Raw genomic sequence first — 26,525 nt, 5'->3', positions numbered from 1 at the left:
TGTAAGGAATGAAAGGTTGAGGGCTTTGGGAGATGACTGTGGAAATGGTAGCAGCTCCTGGTAAGCATGGTAGTCGTGGGGCAGGAGGTTGATATCAGTATCCTCTTCAAATTTGTGTTTTTAGTGATTGCTTTCAATAACCTCATTCACAGTAAGAATTACTCTAGTCTTATTCAATCATAGTTTTATAGCTCAGATAATGAATCCAATAGTTTTGAACATACAACATGTACTAGACTCTTGTAACTAGAGAGTATTCTTAAAAACTCATATAAATCTTCTATAGTTCCTATAGTTTCATTTTGCTTTATAGATTTTCCTTTTTGTTTTCTTGATAGGCCTTTCTTCAACCCCAGTAAATTACCAAGTCAAATATTGAGGAGATTAAAATATTTTTTTTTGGTATTTCCTTCCATTTTTTTTTGGACTAAGTATTTGTATAAAACATAATAAATCAAGCTTTACCAGTATTTTGTTAATCAGCTTAACAGCTTAACAATAACCCACAACCGTCGGACCAACTAAGCTTTACCAGTATTTTATCGATGTATATTATGCCTACAAAAAATAACAGATAGCATAAATGTATAGTTTATTGAATTTCCACAAACTGAACTTACCTCTGTCACCTTTACCCAGATCAATAAGCAGAGCCTTTGCAAATGTACATTTATTTATTTAATTTTATTTTTTTGAATATACTTTTAAAAAAATATATATTTTATTGATTTTAGAGAGGAAGAGAGAGATAGAAACATCAATGATGAGAATCATTGATTAGCTCCCTCCTGCACACCCCCTACTGGGGATCGAGCCTGCAACTCAGGCATGTGCCCTTGGCCGGAATCGAACCTGGGACCCTTCAGTCCGCAGGCTGACGCTCTATCCATTGAGCCAAACCGGCTAGGGCTTAAATATACTTTAAAATAGAATTGGATCTTGCTGCTACCTGGAGTTTGGCATCCTGCCTTTTCCACTTACATTCTATTAGAAAATAGTCCCTTGTGCTACTACATATTTCTCAAAAAATAAGCTTTTTAATGGCTGCACAATAGATCTTCAAGTGTGTGCACAATAATTTATATGGCTATTCTTTGAATATTGGATATTTAGACTGTTTCAGTTTTTCATTATTATAAATAGCATTGTAGATTATAGTATTTGAACATAAATCTCTGACTGGATCTTTGAGGCTTTCCTTAGGATACATTTACAGAAGGGTAATTGCTAGTTTAAAGAGCATGAATATTTTAAAGCTCCTGATACATATTGACAAATTACTCCAAAGAATGGCTGTACCAATCCACCAGAGTTCATAAGTGCCCATATTCCAGTATTGGGTGATGTGTGTGTGTGTGTGTGTGTGTGTGTATCTTTGCCTTCTTGATAGACAGAAATTGGTGATTTGACCACAGTTTGGGTTTTCTTTGATTATGGTGAGATTAATGCTTTCACACGCTTATTGAACATGGTAATTTATTTTTCTATTTCTTTTATGTATAAATTAAAGTAAAACTACAGAATTTTACTTTTGTATTTTAAACATTTTGGAGCTATAAAAGTATATGTCTTTAGGAGAATGTCTTTTTTAGCTCATAAAAATTTGGGAAAGTGGTACAATATGTTTTCCCTTTATACTTTCTTTTTCAAAGCATCCATATAACTGCTTTTAGAGAAAAACATGTGTCCATTTCTGAAATTTAAGGATTTTAAATAAATTTGGAATTAAAATTATACATATCAAATGATTTCCCCCCTTTGGTACTGGTAATGTTTTATTTCCTTTACATTTTTCTTTTTTTAAATAAATGGAGGTAACATTGGTTAATAACATTTTATGGGTTACAGGCGTACAGCATTGTAATTTGATATCTGTATTCTCTGTAGTGTGCTCATCACCAAAAGTCTAGTTTTCACTTTTCACCATATATTTGACCCCCTTTATCCATTTCGCCCTCTTCTCTTTCCCTCTCAAAACAACTAATCTGTCTGTATTTATGAGCTTGTTTTTATTTTGTTGCCTATTCAGTACATGAAGAAGTTATGATATTAAGGTTCTTTATCAGGCTTTACAGATATATTTGATTTTTTGTTACCATACCTGAGAGACATAAAATATAGGAAGTTTTATAATTTCAGGAACTAGAGATTTTTCTAAAGTAGCTTTGCAGGAAGGCAGTAGGATTTTAATAAAATAAGAAGGAATTAATTCATAAAAGTGAGGATGAGGTGGGAGGTCAGTTTTTTCTTGTCAAATGAACAATATATCCTCTTCCTGTCTGTCCAAGACTGGTAGAGTGTGCCGTGTTTTTATGTAATGTGACAAATAACCTGCAGGCCTGAGCCTATTAGGATGAGGCCTTTTTAACGTGTGTGTATTAATCCCCGTGTTAGAATTCTGATCTCCAGATGTTATAAGCATTCAGCCATTTTTTCCTCTTTTGGAAATAAATTTGCCAGAATATTCTCTGTATGTCAGACTACCTCAATATTAACTCTGAATTTTACCTGTTGTTTATTTGCTGTACGTTTTTATGTCAACCAAGTCCAATTTCTTCCTCATTATTTCATAAGTATTGCCTATATAATAAGGGCATAGATGATTTTAAGAGTTGGAAGGAACCTTAAATCATACAGTTTTTTTGAATTCTCAAACCCATGGAAATAGATGAAAGCAAGAATATAGTTTTAAACCGAATGAACATATGGAAAGTTAGGAAAGTTTTATCTGCTAAGTTTGCAGAAGAAATCAATTTTTACCAAGCAGAGGTAAGAGTGTGTGTGTGTGTGTGTGTGTGTGTAAGTAAGAATGTTTGCAGTAAAGGAAACACAGGTTCTGTGATGGGAGGAAGGGAAGTGTGTTAGAACAGACAGGAAGAGGATATATTGTTCAAGATGAGGTTGAACATTTTAAGGTAGGGTTTGTAGGCCGTTGCTTATGGTTTTGTCCTATATCCAAGGAATAAAGAGAAGTTTTAAGTTGGAGGTATGAGTATGGGAAGAGTACCCCACTCTGGCTACTGTGTGGAGAGGTGCTCTAGAGTGAGTGCTGAGGGACTAGTAAAGTAGAAGTAGGTAGGAAGGTAATAGAGAAGATGAACACTTGAGATGTGGACAGACTTCAGATATATTTAAGAGATAAAATTGGCAGTATTGGGAATTGGTGTGTGGGGAGCTGTGAGAAAGAGAAATTAAACATGATTCCAATTCTTGGATTTTGCACATGGTTGGATAGCTCTGCCATTTAGGGAAGTGGGGAACAGGAAGAAAGGATCAAAGTGGAGATGGTGGAATGAAGAATGTTTTTATCTTCATAAGGTCAGGGGCTTAGACTCATTTATTGATGTCCCTCAGCTCCAGAATAGTTTTTGGCACATAGTAGCTATTCACTAAATATTTGTTTCACTAATGAATTATGCAACCAGTTTTGGACAGGTTGAGTTTGAACATCTGAGACATTTAAGAGTCAATGTCAACCATTTGTCTAGATTTAAGAAGTTCTAAGTTGGAGCTTAAAGGAGGAAGATGAAATCCATTGACATGTAGATGATAGAAGATGCTGAGGTTGCCTAGGCAAAGGAAATAGACTAAGAAGTAGAGAGGGCACAGGACAGAACCTTAAATTACACTTCTTTATTTTTTAAAAAAATATATTTTTATTGATTTTAGCAAGGAAGGGAGAAGGAGAGAGAGATAGAAACATCAATGATGAGAGAGAATCATTGGTTGGCTGCCTCAGCATTGGGTATTGAGCCTGAAACCCGGGTATGTGCCCTTACCCTGAATCAAACTGTGACCTTCTGGTTCATAGATGGACACTCAACCACTGAGCCACGCTGGCCAGCCAAAGTATACTTCTTTAGCAGTTGTTGGCCAGAAAAGGACAAGAAGGCATTTCTAGTTATGTAGGGGGAAAAATTAAGCTCAGAGAGGCTAAGGAGAGAGAGTAGAATGGTACAGAGGAGTCAAGTAAGATGGGAACTAAAAATACCATTGGCCTTAGCAATATGGTAGCCATTGTGACTTTAGTGAGAGCTGTTCTAGTGGAGTGTTTGAGGTGGCAGCTGGATTGGAATTGATTGAAGAGTGAATAAGAAGTGAAGGAAGAGAGGCAGTAGTTTGGAGGCAAAGGATGAGGATATTTAATTATTTTTAAAACATGATTATAGACCAACATAAAACAAACATGAATTAGGGAAACTGGGATGTACTTAAACATAAATACTTAGAATGCAGAGGAATTTCTTCCACTTGTGTCCAAACAATTCCTGAGCGCTTTTTTGCGCCAGGCCCTTTGCTGGAGTCACGCTAATGGCTTTGCTCTCCTTGCATAGACACTGTGCTAGGAGATATGTATAGCCTTGCATTTCAGCCATTAGTTGTTATATGTTAAAGCGTTAGGTAAGTATAGGGGTTAAAATGCTATTTTGTATGGGGTTCCTCCAAGGATGGCTGCTTCTTCAAATGTTGCGATTCTGTCCAGTAGCAGGTGAGGTGAACCGATTTCTCATTGACATCTTCAGATCCCTTTTATGTCTCTGGATTAATGAGAGTACCATCAGTGAAGCTCCCTCTTCTGCTGCTTCCAACCATTCTTAGCCCCAAACCAGTGAATACATGCTGCCAACCACTACCAGGTGAAATAACAGGACTGCACATGTGCTGCCAGTCAGCATGGTTGCCTAGCAACAGGAGGAGGGGCTGATGTCTGTCAGCATGTGGGCGCAATAGATTCTATCTAGCTCCAGGTGCTTCATTGACACAGTGATTACATGGACCAACCTGCATGTCACCTTTGGAAGTTGTGGTTCTGAGGCTGGACTGTTTTTGGAAGCTAAATTTAGAAGAGAAAGGAGACTATAGGATACGATCATCTGGCTACACAGATAAGTATTGAAAAACAGAATTTGGTTTTCTGGCAATGACTTAGCTATGAGACTAATGGGCTTCTGGCAAAGGATAAAGTATATCTCATGAAGACAAGGTGTTTGGCAGGCATAAGACTCTCACTGAATTTGAGGAAGTGAGAGACAAATGCCTCCATAAATTCCAAAAAAAAAGAGTTTATGGTGGATACCAGGTGGGAAGTAGAAAGAACCACAGTGGAAAAGATACAGAGTGAATATGAAATTTTAACAGGAGACAATTTATTTCCTACCTATTGTTGAGATTTTGAAGTCTCCTGTAAGATGGATCTCTTTGTAGTCACCAACTGCCCTGGAAGGGTTTGGGTAAAATTCCACAATGTATGGATTAATGAATAAATATTGCCCTGACCAGTGTGGCTCAATTGGTTGAATGTCATCCTGTGCACCAAAAGGTTGTGGGTTTGATCCCTTGTAGGGATGGGTACAACAGGTAGCTGGTAGATGTTTCTTTTTTTCCCTCTCCCTTGCTCATTCTCTAAAAAATCAATAAAAACATATTAAAATAAATGAATAAATAGATATTATTGGGAAAACTTAAAGGACAAAGAGCCACAAATAGAGATTGTGCTGTCTCTCATCATCCCAAGGAGAGGTGGGTAGGGACCAGAAAGTGCAAAACCCTTGGTAGAAGTCTGTGTCTCTGCCCCCATGGTTCTTCCTTTTTATAGAGCAAGTGAAAAAACAACAACAAACAGGGGAAAAACTCAGTCTGCTTGGGACCAGGCTATCAGAAACAAAAGTTGTGTGGAAAGTCACCTGCCTAGCTTCAGGAAAGCTTGGAGCCCATGGAGTACTGCAGCTCCGAATGCGGGAGGAAGCCACCTATTCTATGGGAAGCTGAGCTTGTAATTACAATTTGATGTTATATGAATGAGCTGCCCATTTATTTCCTTTTAAATAATTTATCTAATAACATATGCTATCAATATAAATGTCATTTAAGTTATATTCTTTTTTTAAAATATATTTTATTGATTTTTTACAGAGAGGAAGGGAGAAGGATAGAGAGAGAAACACCGATCAGCTGCCTCCTGCACATCTCCCCCTGGGGATATGCCCGCAACCAAGGCACATGCCCTTGACCGGAATTGAACCCGGGACCCTTCAGTCCGCAGGCCGACGCTCCATCCACTGAGCCAAACCGGTTTTGGCTAAGTTATATTCTTATTTAGTGATTATTCTTATATAAAACTTTTGGAAAATAATTAGTTGTAGATTATTAGAAGAGCAGCTAGTTGTGCCCATACCTGAGAATTTCTCTGTTGCTTCATATACTTGACATTATTTTGTGAATTTCAATGTTAGCAATATTGATTTTTAAGAATTAGATTTTGAAATATGCAATAAGGATTCTTATGAAAATGGTCAGGAACACTTTTTCAAATGTTATTTTTGTATATATACAGATAGTTCAAATTATATCATCAGTATCAAATAATAGTAGCTTATAAATATTTGTTTACTGAACGAATAAATTGAGCAAGATATACTTACACACACATGCACACAAACTTTAGGTCTGATCATAAAGTAAATGAGAGTTTTATATTTGTCCTCTATAAGTTATAGGGTTTTATGGCTTAATCATATGTATACCATATGTGTAATTTACTCAATATGTATTTAAATATGCATTCTTTGATTTTAGCACAGTTGCTTGTAACTAGTTAAATGTACTGAAATGAACCTACAGAAGTGGCAAACAAGAATACTATGAAAAAAATCCTTTTTAAAAACTGAAACATTTTTACAGCTACGTGAAGTTTAACTATGTCTATTTAGGAGTTCTATCAATTATTAACGCTGATTTAGTCGGTTTACAAATATAACCGAGTAGTATCTCTGTCATATAACATAAGTGACATATATGACATACACATGAGTACCAGCAGTGTCACCCTTGGCATGTTCTTGGATAAGTACATAGTTTTTGCAAATATGAAAATATTTTGAAAATTGGTAATGGTCTATTATCAAACCAAACAAAGCAAATATTTATGGTTGAACAACTTGGGAGCACTATTAGGAATCGCCCTGTGATTGTTACATGAGTTCAATTTGTCTTCAGTTACCCTCAGTCAAAACCACATTTGGGAGGAATTGGGAGGCACTTTTTGTTAAAAAGAAATAAATCCAAGAAAGTGTAATAAAAACAAAATAAATACAGGTCCTTTTTACTCATAAAGGCTTTAAACACCTGGTTATATTGGGAAAAATTACACAAGTATTTTTTCTCTAGGCATCTGTTCATTTCATTGTAACATATTTACCTGTATATGTGCTTATGATAATTGCTAAGCTTATTTTTCTCAGCCTAGGAAGTCTTAATTAACATCCATGTGTCAAGGAAAAGAAAACTCTTAGAAGTTCTTTGAGAAGGTTTAGGATAATAAATCTCCCCAAATGCTTTCTTTTAAGGCTAATCTTTGCTTAATTTTAAAAAGTTATGTGAGTTATAGACAAGGTAGTTTTTCCTTGGAAAAAAAAAGCAAGAACAAAAGGATAAAAATTGCTGAAAACATAAACACCACATTCCTATTCACACCACTTTAATAATTTATCAAGTGCAGGGCCAACAATATGAAATTTTCATGTGTGAGTATCATCTGGCCTCATATAAAAGTAACACATGAAAAATAAGGTCACAGATAAGTCACAAATACCAGTGACTCTTGGCTACAGTTCTCTAAATAATAATAGTAAAATGTCCTTTCAAGAAAAAAATAAATATTTTTGGTTCTAGAAACTTGAATTCATTGTTATTGCAGGAATTTATTTTCAAATTCAGAATTACATTATGAAAGCCAAAAGTGGATAAAAAAATTATTACTTTTTTAACTATTAGGACTAGAATTAGTGTAGAGCATTGTAAAATTATCTTTTTCTTTTTTGTTTTCAAGATCACTGGTTAAGGAATCTGTATTTAGCATAGATTGGACAACCATGATAGTGTTCAGGATCTCATCTCAAGGTGCTTATTCTGACATAGGTCTTCAAACCTTGGAAAGGGATTTCACCTGAATAACATATGTGAGATTTTACCCCCAAGATTAGTGTGTTTAGAAATGCTGAGTGTGTGTGTGTGTGTGTGTGTGTGTGTGTGTGTGTGTGTGTGTCCTAGGGAATAAAAGAAGAAAGGCAATGCAAAGAGATGAAGAAACAGGAAGGCTTACTTTACACTCACCACTGTCATTTAAACTTACTTCCAAAGAGCTTAATTTTAAAATAAAAAATTCACGAACGCGTTTGACTGCACCGTTTTATCTCCTAAGAAGAATTTAAAGAAGGGAAAGTTCTCAGTGGCTCTCCTTTTATTACTGGTGGTGCCGGAAGATAAGACTTAGAGACGACGTGTGGCTCCTCTGAATCTCTGAATCTGTAATAAATATACCACAATAGGCTTCCACAGAGATGCTGGGTCCCTGTTCCAACCAGCAAAGAGTATTTTTACAGACCCCAGAAAATGTTTCAATAAATCATTCTATTTTGCATATAAGATGGGTTTCCTGGACTGTCACAACTCCCAGAGAATGCTCGGTCTTTCCTCTCAGAGGAGACAAACTTAGGAGGGTGTTTGCAGGGCATTGTCCCCCCATCCCCACCCTGCCCTTTAGGGTAGTTGTTAGAATAAATAGGGAAGGCATGGGTAGATGCTCTCTCTCCACTCCTCACAAAAGGCTCACTGGAGTCCGCTCATTCCCGGTCTAATTTTTAAAGCTCTCCATGGTTCACTACTATAGATTTGTGCCCTCCCTCAGTGAACCTTGACCTCCAGTCATTTCTTTTATATATTTACTTAGATTTTTTTATTGGTTGTTGTTGGTTTGAATATGTTATTGAAATACCTGTTTTAATATTTGAAAACCACATGAAACTATGTCATAATGGCATACATGTATTCAATGAGAAGTAGATCAGGAATCATGTTCTTATAGAGGTTTTGAATGTAAATCATAATGTATTTTCAGACGGTCTCTATTTGGTGCACAGAACTAGTAGCATTGAAAAGGAGAATCAGTAGTTGAACCCACCATGTGGATGAAATTTTGCAGCAAATAAAGTCAGTTTATTTTATTTTCAGAGTAATATGTTTGTTCCTCAGGCAATTTAATCTGTTCTGTATTCAAAAGGCAAATGAGTTTCTGCTCATAAGGCAAAGTGTGGCATTTAAAAAATATTGACAATGTAGTTCTGCTGGTATCTTTCATTTTCAAAATATACCAAACTAGGAAATGGAAAATCTCCAATTGGTGCATCACTACTAATACTTAATTTCAACATTTTTGCAATTTGCTATCCTCTGATGTTTGCCATCTTGAAAAAGATGGAAACATCATTTCATATATGTGTCTTTTCTGCACATATTAAAGGTCTTTTTTGTAAAGTAGTAATGGAATATGCTTGAAGTGATCAGAATTTAATGGACTGTAGAACATTTGCAGGCCAGAAGCTTGAGGATGAAATGCAAACAGCATTAAATGCCTAAATTTATTTCCTTCCAGACTTTCATCTTACAGTGATTTTCTGCAAGAATGGTATTAGGGGCTTGTTGGGAACAGTTAATAGAAGCTATGATAGATAATAACTGACTCTGTAATTAGTCATTTCAAGACAGAGGTACTCTTTGAGTCCCTGATAAGAATTGAATTGTGTCGCTACATCATGTTTTCATTCTGCTGTCACAACCTAGCCATTCATATTCATAGACTCCGGTGCTAAGCTCATTGCCAATTTAACACAGATGTGGGGGAGATATGTACAAGCTCCACAGCCTTTTGATCCCTTTTTATTTTTCATTTGAGGAAATGGCAGAGTAACTTCAGAGTTAGGATAAGGGTATAGGTGTCTTAGTGACAAAATTATCAGAAGATTAATTTGGTATATACATTATGTGTGTACATTCACCCATTCAGCATTTTTTTTATATATGCAAAAGAAATACTATGATGAGTAAATGTAAAATTCAAACAAAATATCCTGACATTTCTGATTTTTGAGTACTATAATTTTTATTTTTGAAATTAATCTTTATTTCTTATTTCAGGAGAAACCTCTATTTTCATATACCTCTGTGAATAACACGGGTTCTTTTTCTGTGTGGGAGAGATGTTAGATTTCACAATTTTAGTTACATTGGCTACACTATATTCTCAGTTATTTTTTACTTTACGTTACTTCATGTGGTAACAGTGTTTTTGTATGGTTGAATTCAGCAGGCGTTGAGCTTCTCCTGTGAACCTGCTCTGGGGAAGGTGGGTTGTGATCAAATGTTCCTGGTTCCTGAAAGCTGTGGGATCACTGGGGTGGGTGAGGTCAGAAAAGACCTCCTGAGAGATGGCATGTGAGCCTGTCACTGAAGAATGGGTAGGATTTTAACAAAAGGAAACAGGGGAAGTCATTTTGTGTGAGGGCGCTTTTTAAAGAAAGGCCAGGAGACAGGGAAGCAAAGATGTTCTAGTTTAACTGGATCAAAGGGTGTTTTCAGGTGAAATGGGGAAATTTGATTGGAGAGATTAATTATGGCCACAACCTGAAGGTCTTAGAAACTTCATTGAAACAGGATTTTAATCTGTGTATGATAAGTGGAAGTTAGATCATTTGTTGAACAAGAGAATGAGGTGATCTGATAAGACACATTTGCTTTCCGATTATAGGTAATAATATACAGCTTTATTTCCATGGTAGTTAAGTTCAAAATTCTACTTGCAACCCAAATATTGATATTGCTTTTTTCATTGATAATTAAAGTAGCTAGTATTTTTTTTTTGCATAACATTTTAATGCAAAAATATTAAAGATATAAAAATTGACTTTAAGAAAAAAAATGTTCCCTGGGGAAGAATGTTATAAATGTATCATGAAAATTTGTAAAACCATGAAAAGAAGTAGATCATATGTCAGATTGAATAGTTTAAGTGGATGTTCACTAAACACCCACCCACCCCAGTGATCCCACAGCTTTCAGGAACCAGGAACATTTGATCACAACCCACCTTCCCCAGAGCAGGTTCACAGGAGAAGCTCAACGCCTGCTGAATTAAAGTCATTAAATGATTATTTGGTGATTTTATATAAACCTTTGATGTCTGAAATGGGTAACTAACCGGTGGGTCCTATCCCATGTGGTGATACATTTTAATTTGTATCAAGTGTCTAGAGTTGCTGATGTCAGGAAGAGTTTATAATAAGGAACTAGTTCTAAATATCTCTTTTTGCCTTTCTAGTTAATAAAACAAAAAGTTACAGTGCTAACATAGTTCTTGGCTCACAGAAGCTTTATATAGATACTAGAGGCCCGGTGCACGAATTTGTGCATGGGTGGGGTTCCTCTGGGTGGCCTGCAGGGATCAGGCTGAAACCCGCAGTCCAACACTGCCTGCATCTCCTACCTGCCGCTCCTGCTCATCCCAGCCCCACTGCGCCTGCTGCAGGCTCCTGCCCAATCAGTTCCCATCAGGAGAGGCTCGCATAGCCGCAGCAGTGCTCGTCAGCCATGAGCCCTGCATCTGGCGCCCTCCCGAGGGGAGTGGCCTGCAGGATCGGGCCAAAACCATCTCTCTGACATCCCCCCAGAGGTCCTGAGGGCACAGGCCAAACCGAGGGACCCCACCTGCACAAGATCGGGGCTGGGGAGGGACCATGGGAGGGCTCCAGGGCATGTCCCACCTGTCTCGCTCAGTCCCTGATTGGCGGGACCCCAGCAGCAAGCTAACCTACCGGTCGGAGTGTCTGCCCCCTGGTGGTCAGTGCATGTCATAGTGAGTGGTTGAATGGCCTTAGCATATCATTAGTATATTACGCTTTGATTGGTTGAACAGTCGACCAGTCACCAGATGACTGGACACTTAGCATATTAGGCTTTTATTATATAGGATAGCTTAGTTCTTAAAGTCTGAATGTATTATGTACTTTCTAAGGGATTTTATTATTGGGGCTAGTTTGCTTATCCTGTGTTTCTAATGTGTATTTATGATAAACTTTTTCCCCCTCAACTTTTAAGTCTTTTTAAAAAATACACATATTTTTTATTGATTTCAGAGAGGAAGAGAGAGGGAGAGAGATAGAAACATCAGTGATGCGAGAGAGTCATTGATTGGCTGCCTCCTGCACACCCCCTACTGGGGATAGAGCCGGCAACCCCGGGCATGTGCCCTTGACCAGATTTGAACCTGGGACCCTTTAGTCTGCATGCCGATGCTCTAGCCGGTGAGCCAAACCAGCTAGGGCTCCTCCCTCAACTTTTAATATGAAATTTTTCTGAAAGAAAAAGTAAAAGATTAGACAACAACTATCTGTATACCCACCACCGAGATTCATCAGTAATTCATATTTTACTATAAATTTCTCTGAAAGTGAATTGGCACTTGGTAAATATTATTTGTTCTCCATCTTAGCATTAGTTATAGCATTTGGCGGATAATCTTGAAAATACAGTGAAGGTTTTGCTTATTAACTGGGCAAATTAGACATCAGTTAGACACAAGCAGTCCTAATAGCTGTTTATCTTAAAGGTAGTTCAAATATAAGAATTTTGTGCAATTTTCCCTTATCCTAATATACCCAAATTTATATATTTTAACTACAAAACTTCTATTTATATAAAGGTAGTTTCATAAGATATTTTTTAAAGGAAACATTTTAAAGTGACATTTGCTTTGGGACATTTAAAATTCTACAGCTTGGGACCATAACATTCTGAATCAGAGTGTCAAAAACTTACAAAAATATCTGTAGTGGGAATTAGGACTGTGTATTTTACTCATTCTACAAATGAGTATATCTGTACATACATATACACAAAGTCCTATGATTTATGTATACTTTATTTAAAATACTAGACACAGATACCGCTGTCTTTAGTTAATCAGCTTCATCAATGGGCCAAATAATATGGTAACCATAAAGTTGTAACGTTTCCTCCTAGTTCATATACATATTTAAAATAATTTTACATTCAGAAATGTGAGCTTTGGTTTTTTTCTGATCATGAACCATATTAGTACTGTGTATAGTAAACCATTCCTTTAATTTATCTTAGGCCACTCTCCTGCTTTCAAGATTATTCCAACTGCCTGTGTAGCAGAACTTTGTGGATGTAAGTGATGTGCTAAGACTAGAGACACTAGGCTAGTGCTTGAAGGGTGAGTCCCAGTGGAATTAGAGGGGAAAAACTCAAGTCAGGACACATAGGAAGGGTAAGAGCTAGTGCACAGCAAGGACAGCTAGTCAGAGCAGCCTCAAAGCCTGAAACAATGATTTGTTTCTATGTGTGTGTTGTTGTTGTTTTTTGTTTTTTTTTTAGAGGAAACCCTCACAGACTAACTAGAGGAAGCAAGTAGAGATAAGTGGGAGCATTCATTGAAAGGGGAAGAGAGGGCAGAGAGAAGGGTGCTCCTGACAGTTTCAAAGTCTAAGTGTCCTTGGCATAAAATTTTCAGCATGTTGCTTGGATTGCTCATGAGTTCACTACTGGTGTTTCAGTCAATAAAAAATAAATAAATAAAATGTGGGCTTCAGATATCCTGAAGTTTCCTCCAAACTTAGCAGGGGATCCAAACGATGTCAGGTGTTTTTGAAATACAAAGATTAAACCCATTCTCTTCTTGAGTAAAAGAAACCCTGGCAATCAGAAAGTTATGTCTTGTATCCCATACAAATCTGGGCACCATTTCCTTTTTCTTAAAAAAAATCCAGTTCACATATGGATTATGCATCAATTCTGTAAAAGGAGGAAAAAGAATGCTTGTTCCACAGTGTCAAGAGAGTAGCAGTTTTCCAAAAGCAAATGTAATTTTCCCCCTTAAAAAATACTTTGACTTCTCAACTCAAGCGAGTAGGAAAATAGATTATAATCAATTAGTTCTAACGGAACCTTTTCTTTGGATCGTCTGTGTAAGATACAGCATGTGAGAATGAATGTATACTTAAGTTGGTCTGCTGTTTTTACAGATGTCTTTGGCTATCTCTTGGCCTCTGCATTGATTTGTCTTGCATTCTGGAAAACATTTTAAATATATAAATAGCCACCTTTCCTCTGTCTTCTTTCCATGTGGCTTTTCCAATGGGATCCATCTGACATACAAAGTCTAGGATTCACAGCATGCTTTTTCCTCTGGAAACTAGATGTAAATAAGACTACCTTGTACCATTTTTATATGAATGAGTCATTCCTTAATAATTATTTTAATACATATTTATTGAACACCCAAAATTGTCAGGAATTGCTCTAGAGACTTAAGATACCTGCCAGATGGAGTTAACATTCTGCAGAATGAGACTGACAAAAAAACAGAGAAACAAAAACCATTGCAAGTAAATCAGTATAATGTGTTCAAGATAATAACTACTTATAGAAAAAATGGGGGGAAGTAGAACCAAATAGGGAACATCAGGAATGTGAGGATTATGGGGGCAGGGAGACGGGGTCATTCGCAATTCTAAATAGTGTGGTTAATGGCAGGTTTGAACTAAGACTCCAAAGAGGTGAGGGAATTGGCCCTTCAGGCATCTGGAGAAAAGGACTGGTGTAAGGACTTGGCATATCTGAGCAACACCACAGAGGCTAGTGTGGCTGGAGTGGAGTGAGCCAGGAGGAGAGCAGGAGATGAGAACAGGGAAGGAATGGACGCAGATCACATAGGACCTTATAGGCCACTGTAAAGACTGATTTAGAGCGTTAGAAAGTTGTAAGCAGAGGAGGGACATGAACTGACACGTGTTTTGAAAGAGTTCCTCTAACTCTTATACTGAGAAGAAAGTGTAGAGAGGAGGTTAGAACTGGGAAGACAAGATCGATGTCTAATGCAGTCATCCATGGGAGAGATGTTGGTAGCTCAGAACAGGGTGTGAGTGGTGATATTCTGGATATGATCTAAAGGCAGAGCCAATAGGATTTACTGATGGTCTGGATTCAGGGTATGAATGAAGGTGATTCCAGAGTTTACTCTGGTTTTTAGCCTGAGCAGTGGGAAAGTAATGCCTTTCTCAGTGGAGTTGGGGAAGGCCACAGCAGAAGCAGGTGTGAGCCATGGGGTGGGTGTTCAGTTTGGGTAATGTTGAGGTTGAGATGTCTCCTTGAGCATCCCAGTGGAGATGTTAGGAGCAGCTTGATATATGTCTGGAGTATATCAAGAGAGAGAGAGCTGGACTGGGGAATGAAATTTGGGAGTAGTCAGCTTATGGATAGTATTCACTAGTAAAGCAAAGAGACTCTAAGATTAATAAAGTGTTTTTCTTAGTCATTACATTTTTCTAAGATAGTCAATGTTTAGAAATTATTTCTCGCATATTTAAGCTCACTTAGCCATGAGGTTACAAAATAATATCACTGCTAGGAATAGGACCAAACAGAGAGAGAGAAAAAAAATCACACAAATACCTTGCCAAATCTGAAATGATAAATTGATAATATTGGGAATAAAATCCAGTCTTCTTATTCCTGAGATGTTTTCACTAGACCTTGCTGCTTTAGCACCCACGGATCAATGTAAAGAGGAGCACTGACTTGAAGCAGGCATTGGGGGGTATGGAGAAGATCAGAATTTGCTTCATCCTCTGGGTCTGGAGGTGCACTGGGTGGCAGATGGTGGGTGGGTAGGTGGGAGCTCAGGCAAGAGGTTAACCTGAATGGACATCTAAGGGGCACAGCAGACTTGGTTATGCTCTGAACCCACATGAGTTACAAGCCGGGCAGGCAGCTTCCTAGGTGCACATCTCTTCCTGGTGAAACATCACTTGATATGTATAAGCTATTAATAAATTGAATGTATCAGTTGTCATGGTAGACATGGCAGGGGTTTTGTTTTGATCAGAACTGAATCACTCTCAGGAAGACCAAGAGTTGCCACATGCGGCTGCTCTTCCTCAGCCCTTTCTCCAGGATCCTTCAGCCTTCAGCCTCTGTTTTAAATTGACACTGAGAAGACGGGCGGGTGAATTAATAACAAGCTGGGGGATGCCACATGTCTTGGGCCCGCTGAGGCCACAGCTCAGACTTGGAGTGGACTGTGGTCAGAAATGAAGCGGTAGGTGGGAGGGTGGATGGAGAATCCTAGCAGGCAGCAGGACTCGGAGGTGGGCAGTCCGCTGATTGGATATGTGCAGGCATCGGCGAGGCAGACGCCAGGAGCTCTGTAAAGCATTCCTGTTCTCAGCCAGAGAAGAGAAAGGCAGGGCTTCAAGGTTGGTGAGAGGGCAGGGCGAGGGAACTTTTATTGATTAGTTACTATATTCATGATAGTGTGTGAGATTAAATACGTTGATGGAGAGATGATAGGTATATTTCTTTTAATTCTTACCATAAACCTGAAAGTATTTGAATTCCTGTTTTGTAAATGAGGAATCTGAGACTTGCCCCCAGGTCACACACTGATCAGAGGTAGAGGAAGTAAGACTCAAGTGAAGGTTTGCCTCACTCACAAACCCATAAAACCTTTACACTTTTCAGAATTTTGGGGCTAGGAAGCATAAAAAAATGGAGAGGAGTCCACAGGGCTGTGTTTGTGTGTTCGTATAGGCCGGCTGCCATCTCACTGGACTAGATAGTGGACTGGGTTGAGAGGCAGAGTCCCGTGGGTCCCTGAAAGAAACTGCAGGTTTGATCTATTTGCTGTGAAGGATGACCTGAGATATGGCATTAAAATTCAGAGGTCAATATAGTCATTTAATAGGAAGTCACTTAATTCTAACCCCCTTAGATTAGGGCACAGAGGCAGTTTAAGCTCTTTTTACCTAAGTCTAGGTGAGCTCACTGAATCAAAGGATGGAGGCATCAGTAGAACCAATTGTAGTAATCTGGGGTAAACAAATCGGGGGGCTGAGGATTAGGGTGTGATGCTGTAGATGGGGATTAAGTCAGCGGTTCTCAACCTGTGGGTCGCGACCCCTTTGGGGGTCGAACGACCCTTTCACAGGGGTCGCCTAAGACCATCGGAAAACACATATATAATTACATATTGTTTTTGTGATTAGTCACTATGCTTTAATTATGTTCAATTTGCAACAATCAAAATACATCCTGCATATCAGATATTTACATTACGATTCATAACAGTAGCAAAATTACAGTTATGAAGTAGCAACGAAAATAATTTTATGGTTGGGGGTCACCACAACATGAGGAACTGTATTAAAGGGTGGCGGCATTAGGAAGGTTGAGAACCACTGGGTTAAGTGGTTTTGTTCAAGGTCAGGGAGCAGCAGAAGAGAGCCCAGTGTGCAGGTTCACCTCTGACCCAGCCTGGGGTTTTATCCACCGGGGCATGGGGTCGCCTCCTGGCCACCTTTGGTCCTCTTTCTCTCCAATAACAGTGACATTGACTCGTGCAACTTTCATTTTCGTTCTCTTCAAATACTCCTCATATATGTAAGTAATCTGAGAAAGGGGTTATTATTAAACAAGGGTTTGGCCACAGCCACTTTGCCACTGGGAGATCTGGGGGGGTGGGGGGGGGGGAGCAGAGAGAACATGGGAGAGAAGCCAGGTTTAACAGCATAAAAATTTTTTAGGTGGTCTGGACAGTTTCGTAATTGTTTCATGCCGCAGATTCCTCATTTGTTTCCTGGGAATAACAATAGTATCCCCTTTACAGAGGCACTTTAGTAATGAGATGAGATAATAGATGTTGACTACTAAGCTCAGTGCCAGCGGAGTGGTTTACTGTAGTCTACATGCCAGAACTCAAAATTTTAGTTATTAAAGGATGTGAAGGTGATTTACTCCAACATCCAGTGCCATTTTGGAGATAGCATGATGTCCAGCTATTCTAATGTGTCTTGTTTTATGCTTTATAACATGGCTCTTTCAGACCATCCAGCCCTACTCACTAGATTTTTTTGGAGTTTAATTTAAACATTTTCATCAAAGTTAACGTGACTCTTCTCCTCGCAGCCACCAAGCATGATGACTGCCTTGAACTGTGCACCACCAAAATAATATTACCTTCTCCCAGCTTCTTCCTACAAATAGCATCTTCCTGATCTTATGAAACCAGTACAGGAGAAAATATTATATCCAGGAGGAAATTATGATCAATTTTTAGGGTGGAGAGCAAGATAACATTTTAAAAAGCCAAACCTGAGTAGCATACAGATACATTTAATTTGAACCGTTTCTTCCCAGGAACATCCTGATTTTCTGGTTATGGAACCATTGGAGTCATCTTGTAGACTTTGGTCTAACACTTACAGCATGCAGCCGTCTTCCTCTCTTGTTCTCATAAGGAAAAGGGCTGACTGTCTTCATGCAAATTAGTCTGCTTTTGTCAAAAACTTCAGGGACTCATCTCTCAAATGTAGATTCACAATAAGTGCAACTGCCTGTTCTTCTTTCAGCTTATGTAAGATTGTTTCCCACAGTATGGAATACTTTAAAAATAAAGTGTTTCATCACATTGCCAAAACTCCAGCCATGCCTTTGACTGCCTTCAGGGGTGGTGATGGAGGTGGGGAAACTAGCTATTCAATACTCCATTGTTTTCAGGGATTTTGCACATAGCTAGGGAAAGTGCAAATGAATGCAGAAAGATAGGACCGATGTTCTAAATTTAGGACTAGCAATTATAGACATTGGAGTTCTGAGCTTCTTTTTGCTTTTCTGTCATTAGTAATACGTGTAAAAAAAAATACCAAGTAGCGATAGTATAAAAATTAATATGAGTAACATTTTTGACAATATCTAACACTTCAGAAATGTATCTCATTATTCTGACTGTATTAATTGAGGTTTCTTTTCTCTCCCCCCACCACCACCCTGTATTTCAGTGACAATTTCAACAAGCACCTTTTTTGATGGGTTGCTGGTGACAGGACTCTACACATCTACAAGTGTTCAGGCTTCACAGAGCATTGGAGGTTCTAACGCTTTTGGATTTGGTAAGCTATCCTGATATAAGAAATCAATAATTGTCAATATTTTATACAGTTATAGGTCTTATTTTTTAAATATCTGTTTTAAAATATTAGGCATTCATTATTTCAGATAAAATAATAAGACGTGATTTTTGTGTGTTTGCTTTTGGAGTTGGGTGACTTGAAATAAGTCATGTAAATGTGCAGCCAACCATGAGCTTGGCATGACCGTCCTTCTCTTCACCCTCTGCCACTATTACACTTGGTCCTGTGGGTTCATGTACAGTTCTCTCTTCTGTCATTTACGTTGCTAGAATTGGAATTCACTCTGATGCCCATGCAATTATTCAGTATCCTCTTTTTATAAACAATTCTTAAAATCCTGGAGTAGGTGAAAAGTGTCATGTTGAGTTTGGCAAGTAAGCATTCAGTACTACACGTAGAAGTTGGTAATAATTGTTTAAATGATTGAATTCTATGAGTATTCATAAAAGACTGTGATTTAATATTTAAAGCACTTATATGGAATCTTTATCCTTAAACCAGAGGCCTGGCAGGTTACTTACGTGGGGAGGCAGAAGGCAACATGATGGTCACTCATTTTTCAATTTGGAAATCTCGGCTTTACTCATAATGTGGTAAACGTGTCAGGCTAGAATTAAGTAGACCCTGCTAAGCATCAAAAATGCAAATTTAACGTATCAGTTTATGTAAAGCATGAAATCACTGATCTTACTCTAAAATTGGAAAACTGCATAGGACTTCCTCCATTGATGTGAGAAGAAAGAATTGGGTTATCAAAGGTGGCCATGTGTTCAGAGATTTTTTTTTTCTGGGGTATTTATTAAGTAAATAATTTCTACTTTTGATATATGAAAGAGTACCTCCTCTGTGTCCAGTCTGGTATTAACTCTGCCCAGGTGACCTACTGATTGATGTCAGAGTCATAATGCTGATGCTGCATTGTCATTCTGCTGGCCCAAGATGAGTTTCACTCCATAGGGCTTCAAGGAGCTGGTAGTCATTAAATCATCATGGTAAATTTTGACATTGAGGATTTGTCCTATTTTTAAAAGATCTCATATAATCTTTTACAATCTGTTGGTAACTACTTCTAAGGTCTAATTCTTTAGAAAATAATTCCTCTTAGACTTTAAAAATTCCACTTTTTTAGCCCCACCTTCTTTGTGGTCTGCAGAGGTGAAAGGTCAGTTATAATTATGTAGTTAGGTACATAATGTACACCTTGGGGCAAAAGTAGGTTTACAGTTGTTCGTATGGAAAATACTACAATAATCTATATCTAATCTAATAAAAGAGAAACATGCAAATTGACCGTACCTGAGCTATGCCCCAAGCCACGCTCACCAGCCAATCAGAGTGACTATATGCAAATTAACCCAACCAAGATGGCAGCTGGCAGCCACGGAGCTGGAGCAAGCAGGAGGCTTGGTTGCCCCGGCGTTGGAGGAAGCCAAGCTTTCCGCCTGCTCTGGCTGGCTCTAAGCTCCACTAGAGGCAACAAAGTTTTAATTATAGAAGATAAATAAATCCCAGATACCTGCTTCTAGCCAGCCTCCACTGGGAGCTTGGGTGGCTGGGGGCCATGGCCAGCCTGCAAACAGCCATCAGCCCTTCACCCAGGCTGGCCAGGCACCCCAGGGGGGACCCCCACCCTGAAGGGGGTGTGGCAAGCCTGAAAATGGCCCTCAGCCCCTCACCCAGGCTGGCTAGGCACCCTGGTGGGGAACCCTGCCCTGATCCGGAACACCCTTCAGGGAAAACCAGCCAGCCCCCACCCATGCACTAGGCCTCTATCCTATATAATAAAAGGGTAATATGCAAATTGACCCTAACAGCAGAACGACTGGGAATGACTGGTCACTATGACACACACTGAACACCAGGGGGCAGACGCTCAATCCAGGAGCTGCCCCCTGGTGGTCAGTGCGCTTCCACAGGGGGAGCTCTGCTCATCCACAAGCCAGGCTGTCGGCTGCCAGTGCAGCGGTGGTGGTGGGAGCCTCTCCCGCCTCCTCAGCAGTGCAAAGGATGTCCATCTGCAGCTTAGGCCTGCTCCCCACTGGCAAATGGGAATCCTTAGAGGGCTCCTGGGCTGCCAGAGGGATGTCTGGCTGCCATCTTAGGCCCAATCCCCCAGGGAGTGGGCTTAAGCCAGCAGGTGGTTATTCCCCGAGGAATCCCAGACTGTGAGAGGGCACAGGCCGGGCTGAGGGACCCCCCCAGTGCACTGGGCCTCTAGTATATATATATATCTAAAAGCCTAAGCGACTGGATGAATGGACAACCAGTCGCTATGATGCTCACTGACCATGGGGCAAACGCTCAATGCAGGATCTGTCCCCTGGTGGTCAGTGCACTTCCACAGCGGGAGTGCCGCTCAGCTGACTGACGGGAGCCAGATGCTGGGGCTGACTGCTGGCAAGCACAGCTGTGGCAGCATGAGCCTCTCCCGCCTCCGTGGCAGGTGCAGTGGGGCAGGGAGGAGGGGGAGTGGCAGGCAGGAGCGGCAGGTGGTGTTGGACTGCTGGTTTCGGTGGATCCCCACAGGCGACGCCGAGGGACTCCACCAGTGCACGAATTCATGCACCGGACCTCTAGTTAAAAAATAATGCAAGAATAACTTCAGTTTCGCATACTCACAACTGTAAACCTACTTTTGCCCCACCCTGTATATGACGTACTACCTCTTCTGTTATAACAGGACCCACTAGTAGGATTGTCAGATTTAACACACAAAAATTTTATAAGACATCCAGTTAAATTAAAAAAAGATATTTTAGTATAAGAATGCAATATTTGGGATAAGATGTACTGGGTTCTACTGTAGCCCAAGTCAATCAAAACCAGTTTGGCTCAGTAGATAGAACATCGGCCCACAGACTGAATGTTCCCAGATTCGATTCAGGTCAAGGGCATGTACCACGGTAGCATGCTTAATCCTCAGCCCCAGTCAGGGCATGTAGGGGAAGCAACCAATCGATGTGTCTCTCTCACATTGATGTTTTCTTCTCTCTGTCTCTTCCCCTTCCTTCCACTCTCTCTAAAAATCAATGAAAAAATATCCTCAGGTGAGGATTAACAAAAACAAACAAAGTGGGGCTTGGGTACTGGTAACTGTTAAAGTTCCCGAGGTGATTATAATGGTTTTCCAGGGATGAGAACCACTGTACTGGGTTAGTCCAGTGCCCCACAGCATCAGCATCACTGAGAACTTGTAAATACAGAGTTCCAGACCCTACTCTAGACTTAGTGAATCAGATCCTTTGGGCATTGGACCCAGTGAGCAATTTTTAATGAGCACTCCTGGTGACTTTGATGCATACTAAAGTTTGAGAATCATTCATCTACATTAACTAAATGGGAGAGACAGACCTTACTTATTATTATTTATTTTAATCCTTACCCGAGGATATTTTCCCCCTCACTGATTTCTAGAGAGCGTGAAAGGGAGGGAGGAAGAGCGGGGAGAGAGAGAGAGATTGGTTGCCTCCCATACATGCCCCTTCCAAGGCTGGGGAACCTGCAACCAAGGTGTGTGCCCATGACCAGGAATCAAATCCACCACCCTTTTGGGCTGCAGGCCAGTGCTCTAACCACTGAAAAAACTGGCCAGAGTAGAGACAGGCATTATTTAAATGACCATATAAATATGCAATAGTAAATCTTGCTAAGGGCTAGCTAGCTAGGTGAAGTGCTGAGTGCTGGGAAAGGGTATGACAGAGAAATGAGATCTAATATGGGGTAAAATAGGATGTAGTTAGGAAAGGCTTTCCTGAGGAAGGGCTATTGAGCTGAGATTGAAGGATGAGTAGGAATTACTAAACATCAGTGGAAGGAGGTGCACAGCATACCTGAAGGAGGGGACAGCAGATCCAAAGGTCTCAGGGTGGGAAGAGACTGGCTATGTTGTAGGAATTGAAAGAAAACCTTGGAGCGGCTGGATCTGGCATCAAGAGGAAGTGATACGGCTGGATAGGAGACCAGAGCGAGACCCTTCAGGATCTTGAGTCTGGGAAGCCATTTAGGATTTTAGGCTGAGAAATGACTTGAACAGCTGTTCATTTAAAAAAGATCACTCTGGGGTCAGCCTGGAGAACAAACTGTAGGGTCCAGGAGTGGATGTGGAAAAACTGTTAGGTGGTGAAAGGTTCTGACATGTCAGGGCATGTGAGGAGTCCAGGTGGAGGGAGGCTGGTATTGGGGATAAGAAGGAACAGTATGGTCCTGGCTGGGGGGCTCAGTTGGTTGGAGAGTCATTCTGTACACCAAAAAGTTGTGGGTTCAATTCCCGTTCAGGGCACATACCTAGGTTGCGGGTTCATTCCCTGGTGGGAGCACATATGGATCAATATTTCTCTCTTCTCTCTCTCTCTCTCTCTCTCTCTCTCTCTCTCACTCACTCAATAATAAAAAGCAGCATCACACATATCCTCAGTTAAGGATTCAAAAAAAAAAAGTTAAAAGGAGAAGTGGTATGTGGAGGGATAAAAGTTTGGGCTGTTGAGTCACACAGATGTGCTTGCAGATCCAGTCTCAGTTCTTTTTAGCCATGTGCTTCAGCCAGATTGTTTGACTTATCTAAGCTTATTTTCCTTATCTAGAAAAAGGTGGTGATAATCTATAATAATAAAAGGGTAATATGCTAATTAGACCGGACGTCTTCTGGATGTCATTCCAGATGTCCTTCCTGATGAAGCTGGTCCTGGAGCCTGCAGGCTGCCCAGGAGAAGAAAGGCCTACTCTTGCACGAATTTTTGTGCATCAGGCCTCTAGTGACTACATAAGATGTTGAGTACTCATGAGGATTAAAGGTGTTGATTTATGTAAAGTCCTAGCACATGGAAAACACTCAGTAAAATGAAGTATTCCAAAATTATAAATCTGGATAACCAAAGTAGCTGATTTTCTCAGTTCAGGACGGTATATTTTCTTTTGGGAGAAAAATTGTTCTCAGGTGGAATTAATTTGGGTTTTACAGATCCAGATGATTTGAGAAGACTCGGCTGAATGAACTATCATTTGCCAAGATGGAGGCTTTAAATGAGAAAAATCATTAAATGTCATTCATAAGAGTGTTGTAAACACAATTTGAAAGAACATACAAAATGCATGTATCATATTGCCTCAGAGTTTAGCTAGTAAGCCAGACAAAGACCTGAGAATGAAATAGGAATTATTTAGGACACCCAGGCTTCAAGACATTTTCTGTGGCGACTTTGAAAAGCTCGGTTTCATTTGAATTAGAATGTATTTTGATTGGCTCAAATTGCAAATAGTTTTTCCACCATTGGCCATTGATGGTTTGAAGAGGCTTCTGAACATGAAGCTCATTGATGGCAGTTTGACTTCTGTAATCAAATGCTCACGTCTCCCACTAGTCAGTTGGCATATCTATAGGACATCACTTTTACCAGTATATGGATGGATAGATAGACCTTTTTAAGTTTCAAAAAGATCCAAATAATTGTATGTGTATGTATGTGATCATGGTAAATTTCCTTAAAATTTAATAAACACCTGAGTATTATTAAATAGAGTTAATCTTCATAAATAATGTTTTTGAATAGAAAGCAGGAGGTACAATGCCTTTTTAGACAGTGATCACTTTTTGGAACAAAAAGCACATTAATATTTTTGGTATTTGATTTAAGTTTAACATATTCTTTACAATTTAAGAACAAAATGAAAATATGTAATTTGATTAGGGTGCAGGTGAGAAAGTAGAGGAAACTCTTAAGAAGGTAAAATGTGAGAGAATTGCTGCTCTTTGGTAGTTTAGTAGTTGTAGTTAGGAGCAGGCTGAAATAATGTGGCATTCTTTGATCTAGAACAAAAGAGTTATTGAATACATAATCTATCATTAGGCTCTGACTTTGATGGAATGTTAAGCAAACATGATTTGTTTGGCATTTTCCAAACACATCATAGGATTAGTGTGCAATGTTAATGTGTTTAAGTAGCCGCGACAAATAAGGCAAAGTAAAGCATAGAGTTGAGTTTAAAAAGTACTTCTGAAAGTTTTCCCCCTTGGAGTTAATTTTAATGTACTAATTGCACTGAAGTTGTAGTCACTCTGCTTTAAATATAAAATATGTGTATGACCAGCCAAAATAAGACCATCATTATTCTTAAGATTCTGTTGTATAAATGTAATTCCACTAACATAACTGTAGCCTTTTATGCAAAACCAACATTCTTTAAAATGTATGCCTCACTGACCAAATATAGACAAATGCCTAATAGCCAGAAGTACATTAAAACAATAGTTATGCAAAAGATGATTGAATGCCAGCAATGTGAGATTTGAAATACCTCATTTTGCTTGTCAATATAAGAAAACATGCTGCCCTAGGGAAATGTGATGTTTAATTATGGATATCTCTTTGTGCATCCCAGAAAAAAAATGCTTCCCTCATCTTTGGCATTGAATTCCAGTTCAATCATGTAAATCTTCAACTCTCATTGTGGTTGCTCAATAAAGGGCTATTTGAATATTCTTTCATACGAAGTTGTTCCGTTTCCAGAGGCTGCAATGCATTTTACTCAATATTTAGTATTCTGGCTCTAAAAGCATTTTACGACATTATTGGTATTCAGGCTGTAAAACCTGAGAATTGCATTTGCAGGTCTGATTAGTAGCAGTCACACTTCAAATTGTTAGACCTTGCATAAATTAAACTTTTGTGTTTTGCAATTCTTGGATAATTTTGTTCAGCTAATACATTAACCATTCTAGCCGTTTTTTGCTTAAACTTTTATAGTTTTATGTGTGTTTCATTTATTTTTTCTGTAATAATTAGGCATCCTGAATCCAATAATTTGTTAATTATAAAACTCTTAAAATGGCAAGATTTTATGAAATCCAGGTTAGGGGGGAAAGTATTATGAATAGATCCAAGATTTTTTACCCCTTTCTAGTCTTTCCTCTTAAGCATCCAGTTAATCATATCATATTTTAAATAGAGATTAAGTGACTAACATAACAATTTAATACTTTCAATATTACTTGTAAAGCATAATATTAGAATTTATTAACTTAGTGATTTGATTTTTTCAATGTGATTTGATAATGTAACTTTAGATGAATATATTATATTTACAAAACAAATTATTTAAATGTTTTTAAAATACTTCAAATTTTACTAAATCTTATATTTGTCACTAGTTAATAGAAATGTGTAATTTACCAGTAGATTTAGATAATATGTTAATGTTTAATTGCTAGGATGCAAGTTTTTTCTACTAACTTGTAAAAATTGTCACTAAAAATAAAAATATAGTGTCTATTTAATCTTCCTTTTGGTTATACTTCACATTAAAACTGCATAGAACTGTTACAACTTTGCTAACTATCACCAGGATCTCATGTCCCTGGATATGAGTTGCAGTTCAGTCTTATGTGTCCTGTCTTTGTGACTAAGAGACATACACTTGTGTTGTGAATACATTCATATATTTAGGGTTTAATGTCTGTAAAGAGGGGATATCACTAACAACTTTATTACAGGGTAATGTATAGTCATGGTATTTATTTACTAGCCTAAATGAAGCTAACTTACTCAGAGTGATCTTGTTAAATTATTTTTCTGTCTCTTTACAAAGAGACAGACAAAAGCCATAGTTCAAACCTGCCTCTGTAGCCTGTCATTAAGCTCTGTAATGTACTTGAAGAATTTTAAACATATTGAGGGATTCAAAGGCATGACCTTTTATTGGGTATGGTAA

The 26,525-nt window shown here is 38.8% G+C and overlaps 1 protein-coding gene across 2 annotated transcripts in view; it reads left to right on the top strand.

Moving 5' to 3' along the window:
* Positions 1-26,525, top strand: part of RELN (reelin) — a 423,783-nt gene that overhangs the window by 34,158 nt on the left and 363,100 nt on the right. For both annotated transcript variants that reach the window (XM_070424598.1, XM_070424599.1), the window contains exon 2: positions 18,690-18,800. In XM_070424598.1, the coding sequence (XP_070280699.1) occupies positions 18,690-18,800 (111 nt within the window). The remainder of the gene's footprint in view (positions 1-18,689; positions 18,801-26,525) is intronic.

Source organism: Myotis yumanensis, unplaced genomic scaffold (genome assembly GCF_028538775.1).
Source record: "Myotis yumanensis isolate MYYU_CA2020_CCGP unplaced genomic scaffold, mMyoYum1.0.hap1 SCAF_9, whole genome shotgun sequence".
NCBI classification, from domain to species: domain Eukaryota; kingdom Metazoa; phylum Chordata; class Mammalia; order Chiroptera; family Vespertilionidae; genus Myotis; species Myotis yumanensis.
This window is presented reverse-complemented; position numbering and strand designations above follow the sequence as displayed.